This window comes from Myotis davidii, unplaced genomic scaffold (assembly GCF_000327345.1).
Source record: "Myotis davidii unplaced genomic scaffold, ASM32734v1 scaffold134, whole genome shotgun sequence".
Taxonomy (NCBI): domain Eukaryota; kingdom Metazoa; phylum Chordata; class Mammalia; order Chiroptera; family Vespertilionidae; genus Myotis; species Myotis davidii.
Window position 1 is genome coordinate 5,703,517 of NW_006288853.1, and position 16,593 is coordinate 5,720,109.

The 16,593-nt window shown below is 41.0% G+C and overlaps 2 protein-coding genes across 2 annotated transcripts in view; one reads left to right on the forward strand and one right to left on the reverse strand.

Annotated features, from left to right (window-relative positions):
• FAM149B1 (family with sequence similarity 149 member B1) overlaps nucleotides 1-8,854 on the forward strand; it is a 43,197-nt gene extending 34,343 nt beyond the window's left edge. The window contains exons 10-14 of the mRNA XM_006760970.2: nucleotides 1,246-1,470; nucleotides 2,954-3,077; nucleotides 3,314-3,439; nucleotides 6,447-6,525; nucleotides 7,639-8,854. Of these exons, the coding sequence (XP_006761033.1) occupies nucleotides 1,246-1,470; nucleotides 2,954-3,077; nucleotides 3,314-3,439; nucleotides 6,447-6,525; nucleotides 7,639-7,712 (628 nt within the window). The 3' untranslated portion in view covers nucleotides 7,713-8,854. The remainder of the gene's footprint in view (nucleotides 1-1,245; nucleotides 1,471-2,953; nucleotides 3,078-3,313; nucleotides 3,440-6,446; nucleotides 6,526-7,638) is intronic.
• On the reverse strand, nucleotides 8,830-13,659 carry DNAJC9 (DnaJ heat shock protein family (Hsp40) member C9). The gene is made up of 5 exons (XM_006760973.2): nucleotides 13,196-13,659; nucleotides 12,893-13,033; nucleotides 12,317-12,571; nucleotides 10,393-10,476; nucleotides 8,830-10,042 (listed from the first exon to the last, which is right to left on the reverse strand). The coding sequence occupies exons 1-5, from the start codon at nucleotides 13,373-13,375 to the stop codon at nucleotides 9,923-9,925; spliced, it is 780 nt and encodes a 259-aa protein (XP_006761036.1). The 5' UTR covers nucleotides 13,376-13,659; the 3' UTR covers nucleotides 8,830-9,922.
• Nucleotides 13,660-16,593: the final 2,934 nt, after the last annotated feature.

Below are 16,593 nucleotides of genomic sequence, written 5' to 3' on the forward strand. Positions count from 1 at the left end.
CAAAGTACATGGCAGAGCTTTCATTTCCCCTTCATTTCATTGTGCAAATACTCTCTTCTTAGGTGCCTTACAATAGAGCCAAACATCCTCTCATCTGCTTAAAAAACAAATACAATAATCCTGAATCTGCAGGGCAGAGTTTAAGCTACTGAACTATTTGGGAAAGGTATTTTATATAACCGAGTACTAACATAAAAATGTCTGTTTTGCCCTAACCGGTTTGGCTCAGTGAATAGAGCATCGGCCTGCGGACTCAAGGGTCCTGGGGTCGATTCCAGTCAAGGGCATGTACCTTGGTTGCGGGCACATCCCCGGTGGGGAGTGTGCAGGAGGCAGCTGGTCGATGTTTCTCTCATTGATGTTTCTAACTCTCTATCCCTCTCCCTTTCTCTCTGTAAGAAATCAATAAAATTTATTTTTTAAAAATGTGTTTCACAGTTGTTTATGCAAATGTGGTCCTACTGCCCTTGGCAGCACAAGGCTCTGGACCTTTTGCCTGCTCTGAGATTTCCAAAGAACCCAAACCTCTACCCATGCAAGCTCCAGAATAGCTCAGCAGTTTAAGCTCTGCAGTGGGAGCCACATTGCTCCCAAGCAGCAATATTTACCTTTCAACTGTCTTTCTGATGCCATTATTGTAGCACAAGGCCATGCTTGACATATGGTGGGAATCTCAGTCCCTGAGGTAAACTGCTGGGAAGCACTTCAGAGAAGGTACCTTTCAGATTCGCCTTCGCTAGTAACTGAAGAAAGTGACGGTGAGGCCAGGTGGATAAAGGACTTGATTTTCCAAATCTCCATTCTACTGAATTACATGTACAACTGAAATCATGTCCCTTTTTTAAAAAAACAAGATGTTTGAATTGCTTTTTAGAGAGAGAGGAAGGGAGTGGGAGAGAAACATCGACGTGTGAGCAAAACATTGCTCGGCTGCCTCCTACCGGGGATCCAGTCTGCAACTCGGGCATGTGCCCTGATGGGGAACAGAACCCGCAATCTCTCGGTGCACGGGACAATGCCCAACTGAGCAACACGGGCCAGGGCATCATGTCCTCCCTTTAAGAACACATTCTTGTGCCTGAGCTACATTATGTAACTTCGGAAAACTAGGTTACTTTTGAACAATTTTTACTTTTGCACTTTTCTCCCTTGAATGTATTTTATAGTCTGTTTTTTACCCTTGAGTTGTATCTCCCGGTACAGAGTAATCTTGATTTCACTGTGGGTTTCTGATTTGGCCACTAGAGATCTTGATGACAAGCTACTTATGAGGCCTGGGTCCAGTACCATCTTTTCAAACCGAAATTGGTCAAATCGAGCCCTAGAGCTTTGTACATCATCTCTGTCATATACAGTGCAGTCCGCCAGGAGACGCAATCCCCCACCACGCACCCTTCATCCCATCAGCACAAGCCGCTCACAAGCTGGAACTCCAAGACCCACAGAAGAAATCTTCAGAGGATCCCGAATGTAGGTTTCAAAAACAGAATTTCTGGAAACTAGTACAACTAATCAAGAACTTTACATACAGAATGAATTTAAATGTAATATTGAAATATATGTATAGAAACTATCATTACGTATTCTTATGATGATTGCACACTGGTTTAAATCCACCTCAGATTTAAAAATGAGCTTAAATATTAATTAAATACAGATACTGGGTCTGTTGATTTAGCTAGAGATTTCTATTTCTACAAATAAAATGTTGGCTAGAATACTTCGTGACACCAAAGAAATAAAAGATATATAATAATATAGATATATGTATATGTATTATTCAACATTAAAGTGGGAACATGTTCAGTGAAATTCATCCCAAAATAATAGTTACCGTAATTCTTCTTTAATGTTTTTCTGTGTCATTGGGTACTGCTTATTCCATTGGCAACTAAAACTGCATAAACTTCAGAGAAGTAGTTGCTTATAGCTTATATTCCAGGAAAATATCCCTTAGTAATTCTTAGGAAATAATACTGAACATATTCTATCCCCTTTCCCCACCCTTCATTCAGTGGACACTCTGAGCCTCATTGTACAAAAAATACGTATAAGCCAATTTCTAAAATAAAATTCTTTAGTTAATTCACAAAACATCTTAGGACAGCTTATTTCTAAGACTATGATAAAAGGTATGAAATAATAAGCGATAACTCTGTTGTGAATTCAGCTTCTGAATTAAGTACATGTCACTATACTTATCTCCCAACATGTTATTTCTTGATTTTGATTTCTCAGTTTCTCATTATAATTTATTCAAATAGACTCACTAAAAGAAATGTCCAAAACCACCAAAAGTCTTTATCAGGACACCAGGGTTACACCTCACATGATCACTATTTTATTATGTTGCTGAGGCTATGTCTATACCGAGATAGCTATAGATTCATTTAGGGATGAGTGGTATTGATGTATAGTTAATCTCTCATCCCTTCTGACAATGCTTTTTTTCAAAGTGGAAAAAGAAGTTGCTTTGTTTTTTTCTGAGACAAGAAAGTATCATTCAGTTCTAAGTACTGTTTTGGGTATGAGTAATATAGCAAACTGTTCCAAATCCCATGGAAGAAAATGCAAGTTTAGGAGCTTTACAGAGGATTATAGTTATTAGTTAAAAGGATAATCAGAAAGCCCAGAACAGTGGAGAAATCCATCAGATGTGAAATTACAAATCCATTATTGATAGAGAACTGCAACACCAGATAGGAAAAGCTGTTTTGTTCTAGTTTTCTGTGAAAGATTCAACTTCTGCTCTGTGTCCAGGATAGTTTCAACAAAAATTATGAAATACTATGAAAAAAAACCAAAATCCTTTTATTGAGATCTCATTACTTAAAAACTTAGTTTAAAGCTTTGTGTGCTTCATGTTTCAATTTTTTTTTAATTCTGATCAGTTTTCTTGTATTGTTCTAACTTTATGCTTTCGTGTCCTGGTGTTCACTGGTGGGATCTGCAGCCCAGTGATGGGCAATTACCTCTCTTCTCCCTCACCAATGCCCCTGAGTCGAAATAATCTGCTGCCACCTATTGGCACAGCTGAAGAGGAACACATGGGCACTATGGGGACACAAAGGCAAACGGTATGTCTCTTTCCTATTGCTTTTCCATGTGCTTCCTCATGGGTAATAATAATTCGGTAGGATTTGTATTCTGATCTTAATTTATACTATATTTTATCAAAAGTACATAATTAATTCTATTTAATGACAATGGAATTGGAGGTACTTGGCCTGCAGTTACCATACCCAGTAGGGTTGATATAGGACATGCACAATAAATGGTTTTGATGGTTTCTGTAATTTTGCCTCCTCCACAGAAAACCCATGGCGATTCTAATCGAGCTCGAAGTGCGGTGGTGAACGAGCCTAAACATCAGCAGCCCCAGGAGAGGCTCCTTTTACCTGACTTTTTCTCCAGGCCCAATACAACTCAGTCATTTCTGGTAGTTACATGTTTCCTCTATGGTCTTGGTAGTTGGGGAAAGGAAAAAACTAGTTTGGTAGACTTAAGACATTACATAGTGGCTTTATCAACTCCAAGCTAAAAGTTGAGGTTCTAACAATAAAAAGTGTTGAAAGTACATTTTGTTGAAATTCTAACTGGTCTTTGCAACTCACTTTTTTAACTTATAGAATAAGGTAAAGTATAAATTAAACCTGAAATATCACTCTAGGCCAAAATGACAAACTGAAGCTATCCTATTTTTGGCACATGAGAGGTCAGGGTTTTTTGGAAAAGACAGTAATGTTGGGAAAAATAAAAGGCAGCTGGAATAGAGGAAAACCAAATATGAGATGAATTGACTCCATAACAGAAACCACAGGCATAAGTGGACAGGAGCTGAGCAGGGCTGCTGAGGACAGAACACTGTGGACACCACTCATTCATAGGGTCACCAGGAGTCAGTGCCAACTCAGCAGCATGTATCACACACAAACGCCTGATGCATAAATTACAAATTCTAAACAAAATTAAAGTTAGATATTTCTGAGAATAAGCAGAAAAAGAAAAAAAAAGTGTTAAACACCAATGCATATCAGATCAGCATAACTTCATTCTCTAATGCTGCTCTCATGGAATCATACCAGTAGTGGTATCAGATGATGATGTGGACTGGTGGATGGGCTTGTAGTTGAGATGCTAACATTGCCTTACTACTTCGTACATTTCCTGGCCCTTTACCTTTAAGCAAGTAATAGGAAAAACCTGTTTGAGAGATTGGTCATGCACTGACCTTGCCCAGTTGTATACCAGGAGCTCAGCCCCACCTCCTCTGCTTTGTGACAAGAGGGCTTGTTGAGCCAGGAAAGTGCCTGGGGCCACACTTACAGCCCAGGAACCCGTGGCTGCACAACCTATACCAGTTTTCAGGATGGTGTTTAGCCCACTTATCCCAACTCATAACTCTGGAACTGTTAGAGCCTAAAACACCATACAATCTTTCCTCCACTAGAATGAGAATAAATGAATGGACGGACACTATTAATTTCCTAGGGCTGTCATAACAAATTATGACAAACTGGGTGGCTTAAGACAATAGAAATTTATTTTGTTCCAGAGCCTAAAAGTCTAAAATTAAGGTGTTGGCAGAGCCATGTTCCCTCTGCAGACTCTAGGGAAGAATCTCTTCTGGCTTCTGATGGCTGCCAGCAGTCCTTGGTATTTCTTGGCCCGCAGATGCTTCACTCCAATTCCTACTTATAAAGATACCAGTCACTGAATTTAGGCCTGAAATTCAGTGTGACCCTAATCCAGTATGACCTCAACTTAACTTGATTATATCTGTATAGATACTATTTCCAAATAAAGTCACATTCACAAGTCCCAGGCAGATATAAACTTGGGGGGAACACTTCACCCCAATAGACCTCAGAAGGCTTGACTTAGGGTGAGACTCATCTAAAACATGGGCAAAAGGGAACTCTGAGCATTTCTAATTCTTACTAGATGTGAATCCTAAGACGTTTGAAAACCTGTATTACATTTATATTCTCATAATTTGATCCAGATCATTTGTTAAGCAGTGTTTAATCATTATATTCTACTAGAGGCCCAGTGCACAACATTTGTACACTGGGGGGGGGAGGGTGGCTCCCTCAGACTGCCGGCTTAGGCCCACACTCCTGGGGGAAGCGGGACTAAGCTGGCAGTTGGACATCCCCCAAGGGGTCCTTAGTGCTAAGAAGCAGGGAACTTGGCTTCTGGCTGAGAGGTGCTCCCCCTGTGGGAGCACACTGACCACCAGGGGGCAGCTCCTGCATTGAGCATCTGCCCCCTGGTGGTCAGTGCACATCATAGCAACCATTCGTTCCACTGTTCAGTTGATTTGCATATTAGGGTTTTATTATATAGGATAGCTAGAGTCATATCAAATATTTAATTTTGGTTACCTTAGGAGTAAAGCTGAACACCTGAAAAAAATTCAGTTTCATTTTCATAGTTTATAATAAAAGTAAAAATGTCTTACCATCGCCATTTCTCTCCCAATTTGCTCTCATGAAAGGGATATGAGCTAGTAGTGCAATGTAACTGAGAGCACTAGTTCAGAGGCCTGGCCAGGCACTGCCAGACCAGCACTGTTCTCACCTAGAACGGGAGTCCATAGGCTACGTTCCTGAGCCATTTGACTTACTACCTGCTTTTGTTTTATTAGGTTTTATGAGGGCAGAGCCACCACGCTCATTCGCATACTGTCTCTGGCTGCTTCCCATTACAAATGCAGAGTTGAGTAGGTCCAACAGCAGCAGTGTGTGCCTCAAAGTCTAGAACATTTACAATCTGGCCCTCTACAAATACGAAGTTTGTGCTAACACCTGATCAAAAACATGGGGCTTCACCAGAAAAAAATTCCTGAAATCTCTTGATTTTAGTGCTCTGACATGGAACTGAGGGAGGTTTCTTTTATCCCAGAAGTGCCAGCGAGATGGCATGGGTAGCTTTTTTCGTTATTTTGCATTTTAATATTTTAGTCAGACCTTAAAATCTTTAAATCCCTTGTGGTAACTTTGTAATGTTTGAGATTCATATCGAGAGTCCTATATCAAGTATACAAGTCATGGATATTTCAATGCTACTGAAAAAGCTCTGTTCTGTTGTCTTAAACAGTCAGCAGGCAATAGAAATTGGATGACATTCCCTGGGCAGCCAATTATATTTAGAAACATTAAACCACATGGGTTATTTATCAATGCTAAGATTTTTTAAAGGCATATTAACAAAATTATAGAACTTGCCATTTTTACAAGTTAACAAATGGCTTTATGGGCTTCTGGCTTGGGATTTTTTCTTTGGAATATAACAGTATGCACTCAGCCAACCTATCTATAGGATTAGCAGATAATGCCATTTAAATTGTTGTCTGATTTCAAGGTTTTCTCTTGTAAATCTACTAACATATTATCTGTTGGGAGACATAGCACTGAAAAAAGTGTCTCCACTTTTTTTTTCAGCCGGACACGCAGTATCGTCATTCATGTGCTGCTGAGTATCCTCATCAGGCCCGACCTGGTAGGGGATACGGAGGGACAGGTGGGGCCATGACTTATTTTACTACTATGCGGCTATGTTAAGACCCTGCCTTTCTTTGTCTTATATATTTTTTCCTATCTTATTTTCCTTTCCTCCGGGTTTTATTATATTTTGTTTTCCTACATTTTCTAAGTCACCTCAAATTCATTTTGGAAGATGGGGTATAATAAAAAGAGAAGAGCGCTATAGTTCAGAGCCAAAAAATTCTGGATTTGTTTTCTCATATGTAAATCAACCTCTCACCACTTTGGCAAAGTATACAGAACTTTTTTAAATCTAAAAATAATTCAGCCAAATAAATCACTTTCCTAACATTTAAACACTGCTTTATGTAGGCAAAATTCATATTGCTATAGATTAAATGCTTTGGTTAGTTACCCTGCTAGGCAAGGTAAGACAAAAGAAACTCTAAAATGTCAAGATATGCTGCTGAGTCTGAGTCTTTCCCATTTACTTTTTGGTTTCTAAGTTATATTCTGTAGCTTCTATTTTTGCATAAGTGGTGGGAGAAAATTTAAGAATGTCTTAATTCTTCCTAAAATGATCTTCTTACCACAACCAGGTCATTCTCCTTATGTTGTAGGTGAAACTTTGAAATGGGGTAGTTGGTGTTTGCTGTTAATAAGATTCATCAGCTCATATATTAAAAAATAACCTGCCTCCAACGATCTCTGTAGTCCAAGTGAATTCTCCTAGTTCAGTTTCTAGTGGCAGTGAGGTAGTCTTTGAATACTTTCAATGGAGTATTTTATTGGATCAGTCATCAGAGAAGCAATCCTGCCTCTGAGCTAAGTTATTACATTCAGCCATGCTGATGGTCAGGTGTAACTAGTGTAACATTTACTTACGTGAAACACATTTTAGTCTTTTTCAATTAGTGGACTCCTCTCTAAAACTGTTACTGCTTTCATATCTTAGTATAGATTTTTGTTTTTCCATAAAATATGCAAGGTTTTTATTGCCTTGGTAAATATATACTTTACTACTTGTTCCCAGTCTCCAAATTTAAATCCCAGCTGATTATTGGAGCAGCAAAGCCCTTAGGTATGAATTTGAGTTTACCAAATCTAGACTGTCTACTAATGTTACTCTGTGATGTCCTTTGTCTGACAGGTTCTCAATCACATGGGTCTACAAAAACTCCAAACAGAAGTGGACCAATCTCTAGAACCAGGCAGGGACCTTAGAGAAAATGAGAATCTCTTTCAGGCTACAGGGAACACGTGGGAAGACTTCATAAATCAGTGTTCACTCATCGTGTGATGCAGTTTGTTTACAAGAGACAACTTGAAGCTATCTTCATGAAGAGTTATTTTGGTAAAACTGACTGAGAAAACATAGTATCTGCCAAAGATTATATGGGTACTATTTCTATCCCCAGTTACTGTCTTCTTTCAGCATTAACTATTCCACTAGACAGTAAAGTTCTGTACCCAAAAAGAATAACTACTCCCAAATCACTGCTCATGTTGTCTGTTAACAATGAACAGTTCAATTATTATAGGATTCTCTGAAAGTACAAATACACAGAAAACAGCAAATGATTAATAACATTAAGCTGTGACTGGCATTGGAATACTGCTTATATTAATTTCTGGAGTTGTACTCAGTTTTGAATCATTTTCAGGAGACAGGACTGACAAAAATTTGAGCTACTCATCAAACAGATGTCATTCCTAAAGCTTTCTCTTTGCATGTCCAATCCCATAAGCAGAAAGATATGGAAGGGTTAATTAAAAACAAAAATGTTGAACACTAGTGTAAAGTAGCATATGTAATGCATATTACTTTTTTCAGATAGGACAGCTCAACCTCACAATGCCTGCCTGCTTAATATCAGATTACACTTCTTTCTTAAAGTAATTTAGTGGTCACATTTTTTTCCAAATATTAAACTCAACTTGCCAGACTTTCTCCTGTAGCTCTAAAAGTCAATTAAAAAATTTATAGAATCTTTCTGTTAGTGAGCCAGCAAGATACAATTCCCTAAAATTTCAGACACCTGGCGATTATTCCAGTATCAACATAACCTAAGAGCAGAAGTAGAGAACTTCGGCATTCTTCTCATTTTACCACGGACCTTTTCCTGAGTGTACTCATGAATGCAGCAATGGTTTTAACTATGGCTTAAATTTGTTTTATTTAAATTTCATTGAACTTTAGTTTTGATGATCATACCGTTTTTTTTTTTAATCTTATTGTTAATCTTCAGAGGGATAAATTCAAGTGATCATAAATTGGGGTAATTTTTTTATATCAAAGTGTTCTAATGCTATTATATGAAGAAAGATGCTTCAAACAATCTGCATTAAATTATATTTTAATACAATTAAAGAGTATTTTTTTAACCTTGTTTATAATCACAAACTGAAAACATGTCATGTGCTTATATCGCTGATAAATCATGATACATAAAGGTACCAGGCTTGTTTCGGGCATATGGCATTGAATATATTAGTCTAAAAGCAGAGATTTTAAGTTGAACAGTCCTAAAAACTTCCACATATTCTAATGAATACAAACAATCTGACTAAATATAAATGAAAATCTCTGTACTATTTTCACAAATCAATACCACAAGCGCATGAAAACAAACCACTGATGGCTTGCCTTTCCGAGTTAGCATTAAGTCAGGGGAGCCTCTAAGAAGTCGTTTACCCAAACTCCCTCACCCTTTCATAGATGAGAAAACAAGTTCAGACAAGCTTAGTGACCTACCCAAGGACGTTCAGCAGTAATATCCCAGTGATCATTAAAAATTTAAGTCATTTTTTACTTGTTTAGTTTAATCATGTATTAAGTCATAAAGATGCTTGAAGTAATGTGAACATCTGTTTCTCCTATACCTGAAGCAAAGAGTACAAAAACCTGTTTGAGTAAAAAAACAAAAACAAAAAGAGAGGATGTATTCAAGAGTTTTAAGACTGAAAGCACTGTCAAGTATTTAGAAGAGAATGTCCAGCAAGTTTTCTGAAGACATTCTAGCCAAGTAGCGTACTTGTTCTAACAAACACACATCGCTCTGAACACTGCAGCTCATTCTTGTGGCAAAATGACAGCTGGTAACGGAAGTATGGACAGATCCACATTCTAGGTAAAGCTCCTTGTACAAAAGATCCATAGAAGCAAGCGCTGTCAGAAGTATACCAACCTCCCCCTTTTTCCTCAATGACCATCACCAAATTCCTTCACAGGAGGACTGGACTTCACAGACTGTCAGGGGATTTCTAGGATAAAAGATCAGGTTGAGAGACTGGTTTACATTCTCAATCTGAATAGTTTAGGTGGAAGAGAATTTTTCCCAAGGGTTGAACTGACTTTTGTCTTCAGATCTTGACTTTACCTTTCCTACAATGGCACTAATTAACCTCTAACGACCTTTGAAGAGTAAATTCCATTATTTCTTTTCTTTCTTGAGAGCTGTTTTTTTCCCTCCTCCTTTGGAAGGTTTGCAGTACTTTGCTTCCATCTGAGCCAGAAAATTGTCCATTTCCTTTTGTCGATCCTTTTGTCTGTTCTGTTTGAGAGTTAAAACACAAGCTTTCAAAACACAAGACTATTGAAAGAGACAGAAGTACTTAGTGGTGGGAAGGAAGAATGGGGAGTGGCTGACTGCTAATGGGTAAAGAGATTCTGTTTAGGGTGATGAAATGTTCTGGAATTGGTGCTGATGGTTGTACTATTGGGTGAATATATTAAAAACCATTGAATTGTACACTTCAAAAAAGTGAATATGATATACGAATTAGGTCTTAAAAGAAAAAAACACACACTACACATATACTCCAAAATAGCTGTAGGAATCAGAACAAGAACATAAAGAAATGGCAATGGCAGCAAACCTTCACAGGCAGCTGCCGAGTTTACCTGAATGAGTGCTTTCAAATTATCTTCGTCATCAAGTCCTAACTCCTTCCTGCTCATTTCTGCTTCTTTAGCCTCTTCCTGGGCCTAAAACAGATGTTCACATGTGACTCCATGGCATCCTAAAAATATACCCTTTGCCAAAAGCAAATTTATAAGACCCTTTCAATTTGAGGATTATTTAGAATAAAATTACATTAATACAGCATTCATTAAAAGGCAAAATTGCTGACAGCAAGCAGTATATCCTCTGATTCCAGTAAGCATTTCTGAGTTTTCCCCATTTCAATTTGTTAGGGGTAGCAAGTAGTTTGGTATTAACACATTAAGCGCCCATCCTGTTTTGTCTTCCGGACAGAAAATATAGTGTCAGTCACCAGTGACTGACTGGGCGCTTAACATGTTAATAACCATGTGATGATAGGAAGGAAAACAAAATGCATGGAGAGGTTAACCAAGGATGTCCTCAAAAATATTGCCAGGATGAAGGCACCTCAGATTCTTCCTCTGGAAACCAATTTACTGCATGTGATGGTGCAGCTTTGAAAGCAACCCTAGTTTAAAATTTCCCAAGTAGTCAGAATAAACGCTAACATATTCAGTTTTAACTTTGCTTTACCTGATTTCAAAGCCACTTTTTTTTTGGCCAAAATTTACTAGGGCACTGATTCCAAAATACCACTAGAATACCTTGGTAAAAGTTAATAAGTTGTTTTTTTCTTCAGGGCAACAGCTAAAACTATTAAGAGGTCCCAACCCCAGTGAATTTTCTAAATAGTAATAAATACTTTTAATAGTGGGAATGATGATATATTAGGACCTTGTTATTCCAATAGAGACCCAGTTTCCACTATCTACTTTCAGTCTTCATTCAATTTCTTTTGATATTGTATCCCCCTTCCCAAGTTCGTTTGCTGGAATCACTCTCAAAACTGCCCTCCTCACAATACTCTAGAGAAGTTTCTCAGGCTAATATCCTACTACTAGATACTGCTCTGCTAAGTTTCACCTGAGAAAATAATCACCAACTTGAACTGCTTGAGCCTAAATAAAGGTACCCTGTGAGTCAAAACGATAGCTCTTACACACATTCCACTTCTCAACATACTTCAGCTTTCCCTTGTGTCATCTTGTATCTAAATGCTGCAGACCTACGTTCACCCCCAATTCAGCCAAACAGACTAAGGGCAGTATCTGCCTCTTACACTGTATACTCTCCATGGAGTTCCCATTACGAAAGCCAGGTCGAAGCAGTGGTTACTTAGGTACCAGTCTGGTTTTCCCCCAGACCAGAGGCACAGGTGTTTGCAACTTTGAATCTACTCCCTCCCAGAACCCCGCTGTCCTTGAGTTTCTTTCCCCTACCCCATCCCTACTTCCACCAACCCTAGTTTCATATGGGTGTAAAGGACATACAGGTCTCAATCCCTGATTCTCCAAAAAGTGTTCCTCAAAGTAAATTTGGAATTTAAAAAGTAAACGCAATAGTTTAACATGTATATTCAGGACCCAAATCACAAATCAACCTGGGCAAGAGCAAAGGAATCTGTATTAAGCAGACACAGTATTTTCTTTTTAAGAGTCTCGCCCTCACCCCTTACCTGAGAACCACTGTGTAAGCCTAGGTATCTGAACCCCACTGCTGAGAAAAGCCTCAGCAAAGGTACAAGAATCGGCCCATATGACAAATATTTCAAGATGATATTATTTAAATAATCAGTAGTAAAATCCTCTGAAGCACAATATACCAGGGAAAACAAGTTTCTCCCGATGAACTGATATGCTCATTTTATTAGATGAGAACTACATAGCGAGTTAGTCCTTATCCTCATTTCACAGTTTTGTCTGTATTTCAATTACTGTCAATATCCTCAAATTCTTTTTGGAAGCAGTCAATATGTAAATAATAAATAGCATTCAGTCTTACCCTCCTTTTCCTAGCATTCATCTTTTGCTTCGATTCTCTGACAAAGGCCTTATAGGATGGGACTTCTCCAGCGTCAATGGCTTGCTGAATAAGGTTCCTTATCCTGGGTTCGTCCGTGTACTGCACGCACAGCACCGACTCCATGATCTGACCCATGTCCCCTTTGAAGTCCAGGTAGGCCTGTTTAATGTCAGCCAGCTCTTCTTCAGAACCTTTGTATGTCTTTTCAAACGCTTGAATGTCTTCTAGAGATATCTAAACAAATAAGAAACATATGCTTTAACTTTATTTTAAAAGGTATTCTAGGAAAGCTAAATTTAGGTGTTGAAATGTTTCTCCCAAAATACAACAGTTGCTTGAGCTGAAACTGGGTGTAAAGGACATACAGGTCTCAATCCCTGATTCTCCAAAAAGTGTTCCAAAAATTTTCTCAGCCGAAGCTTTTCCAGAGTTTCAAGGCCAAACAAATTCCCCCTCCTTCACACACAATTCAATGCCTCAGAGGCATTGAATAAACATTTGTTGAGTAAATAACAGGAATGAATCGTCGCGAAAGTCTCCAGAGTCTTTTTCTACCTTTTTAAAGAGTAACCTCCAATACGTCTCCCAGTCCCGATCCTGGCTGAGCACATCCGAGTCCTCGTCCACGGTCCCCTGCTCATCGTACACGGCCCTCTGCTCCTGGTCACTCAGGACGGAGTAGACTTTCCCGAGGATCTGCGGGGAAAGAGCATGCAAGTCACCCTCAGCCCTTCACTGATGCCGGCGAGAAACAGTAGAAAACACCAGGCCGGGCTCCGGGCACTTCCCGGGAGGGGCCGGCCGGCCATTAGACCGCAGCACAGACGCCCGGGGCCGCTGGGGCAGGGGCTCGCGCACCTGGAAGCGGCGGGTGGCACCCTCCTTGTCGTCCTCGCCCACCCGGTCCGGGTGCACCTGCAGGGACACCTTGTGGTAGCCGCGTCGGACCTCGCCGTCCGAGGCCTCGCGCCGCACCCCCAGCACCCGGTAAAGGTCGGCGGTGCCGAACACCTGCTCGCACTGCTCCAGCAGCCCCATGGCCGGCAGAGGCGCGGGGCCAGCGGCGGACCCCGCGAAAACAGTGGGTCCCAGCACCCCCGGCTAGTTCCGAACTGCTGCCTTTTCCCGCGCAAAAAGCCCAGGGCGCCTGCGTCACAAGAGCCGCGAGAAAGGGCGTGGTCACGACACCGCACTTTACGGCTGCTGTAAAATGGGGGGTGGAAAGCCCAGCGTCAACGTGCCCAGGGGCGTAGTAGAGCAGGCGTAAGCGGAAGTAGCGCCCGAGACGCCACGCCCTCTCCCCTGCGACACCGCTCCCCGTACTCCAGACACCTGGCATTTATCTTCATCGCAGAATCTTTTCCTTTCTTTCTTTTTTTTTTAAAATATGTTATTGGGTTTTCTTTCCAGAGAGGAAGGGAGAGGGATAGAGAGTCAGAAACATCGATGAGAGAGAAGCATCGATCAGCTGCCTCCTGCACATCTCCTACTGGGGATGTGCCCGCAACCCAGGTACATGCCCTTGACCGGAATCGAACCTGGGACCTTTCCGTGCGCAGGCCGACGCTCTATCCTCTGAGCCAAACCGGTCAGGGCGAGGAATCTTTTTCAATACGCAAAATTCCATATTAGGTTGAACCTATACGCTGTTTTTTAGCAAAATAACAGCACAGCATCAGCATTTGGCAATTTCACATGGTTCATATACATGTATTTTTTCAAAGAACAATAATTTTTTCAAAGACGGTACTGACAGTACATAGAGCTCTAAGGCCCAAATAATTGTGCAGCCTACAGGGTAGGTACTTCCCTAGAGGCCTGCAAGAAAAAGTCTACATTAAACAAAAGGCACAAAAGACCTCTTTAAAAAATTCTTTATCTGACAGCACTTACAGAATCATTCCCCCTCACCCTCCAGCTCCTAAATCACCTTCCACTTCGGTGGAGGTAACATGACCCAAACCCTCATCATAATAAAAATACAAGCTGCTGAAGCAAAGGCGGGTTTTTTTGTTTTTTAATGCTTTCTAAAGCGCAGAAGAGCCCTGACTGGTTTGGCTCAGTGGATAGAGCGTCGGCCTGCGGACAAAGGGTCCCAGGTTCGATTCCGGCCAAGGGCATGTACCTTAGTTGCGGGCACATCCCCAGTGGGGAATGTGCAGGAGGCGGCTGATCGATGCCATCGATGTTTCTAACTGTTTATCCCTCTCCCTTTCTCTCTGTAAAACGTCAACAGAATATATTTTAAAAAATAAAGTGCAGAGATGAATTTTGAGTATTTTAGATTTGAAGGTGGTATCAAGATAGGCTGAGGCAATCATCCAGACATGGTGATCCAAAGCAAGGCTAGGGCTAGAGTAAACTGGAAATCAGGGAGCAGATACGCTCCCACAGGAAATATGGGTATAGATCTTAGACAAAGGACAGGCAAGGGCACAAAGTAGACACCTGAGGTGACAGAAACTCAGTAGCTACTAGTAAAAATAAATACCTTGACCCATTTCACAGTAGTTCCCCTCACTGATCAATACTTCTCAAAATCACATTCTCTTCTGCACTATCAATTAAAGCTTCTCCCACCAAACTCTCCAGGGTATCTTTTAAACTTCCAGAGTTCCTATCATTTTCAAATCATTTCTTTCCCATGTCCAAGATTAAACCCAGGGACAGTCAATTCCTCTGTTTGCCCTGCCTTCCACATATCCTCCTCAAAGCAAGTGGAGGCCAACCAGTAACAATCCTGGGGAGACATGACCCCACAATTTGAGGTGGCTGTTGGTTGTTCTCAGAATATAAAATCCAGAGGATAATATTAGTTGGTCTATTCTTAGGGCTTAAGAATCTCCTCTATAAATCTCCTACATCCTAGCCTTGTGCCAGAATTTGAAATCTTCATTATCTAGCATGTGCACTAAAACCATCTAATCCAGCCGTGGGCAAACTACGGCCCGCGGGCCAGATCCGGCCCGTTTGAAATGAGAAAAAAAAAAAAAAAAAAAAGACTGTACCCTTTTATCCAATGATGTTTATTTTGAATTTACTTTAGTTCACACAAACAGTCCATCCATGCTTTTGTTCCGGCCCTCCGGTCCACTTTAAGAACCCATTGTGGCCCTCGAGTCAAAAAGTTTGCCCACCCCTGATCTAATCCATGCTTGTGGATGAAGAATCCTGAGGTTAATTAGGGTGGAGCAGATAAAGTAATATTTTGTGGGGGGTTTTTTTTTTGGCACATGATTCCTAAGCCCGATTCTATCACTGACTTTTTAAGTAGTCCCTCATCCTTGCTTATTCCCCCACCCCACCCCACTGAAAACAATATGTACTGGAAAGGGCTCCCCAGGCAGGCAGACTGCAGTCTAAATCTTAGCTCTGCCAAGATTAAACTGGGGCCACGGACACGTTGGTTGGGGACTTTGAAACAGAAGTTTTGGAAGGCAGCAGACTGTAAAGCTGTCCAACCCAAAAGCCCAACCCACTCCACAGCCACTGTGTTTCCCCCGGCGAAGGCTGAGAAAGTGAATTAGTAGCCCCGTGTCACACAAGAACAAACCTCTCCCTGGACCCGCTCAGGCCAGGCCAGAACATGGACATGGAAAACGCCATTTATTGACTCTAAGTCTAGTAAGAGAACTCTGCACGAGTGTCTGAAGAGGACTTTGACCTTGTTCTTGCTGCTGTGCTCACTGAGGTCAGCTTGCTTCTGTTTCTGTAGCCTCTGTCTCTGTTTTCTGAGCTGCTAAGAGGATTTCACGCGCCCGTTTCCGCCGAAGCCTCTCAGCATTTGTGATTACCATGGGATGCAGAGGGAAAAAACCAGCAAGGCCTAAAAACAACAGGGTTTGCATTCATTACCACACAGGACAAGCCCATGCTTCCCTGGCAATGCAGCCTCACAGGATCCCAGTCTAACAGCGACCTGACCTAGAGCGTGGATTTCAAACATGCTCCTCACTTCTTCCACCTGCTCCTGACTGCAAGGAGGCAATCGGTGTTATCTCCTTCCTAACACTATTGTCCTCACCTGAGAAAGAGGAGCTGACAGCCCTTCAAAACACAGTTCCCACTTTTAGAACAAAATCTCAGCCTCATAAAGGAGTCCCACGGAAGTCACCAGATTCAAAATGGCAATGCGGTCACAAGCCCCTTCACCTCTCACTCGAGCCCCGAGCCGCCCAAGGGTAATGGGAATCATTCTGAGTTCTCATCCCCCTGTAATCGACTCCAGTGGAAAATCTCCCGGCTGGGCTGGAGGC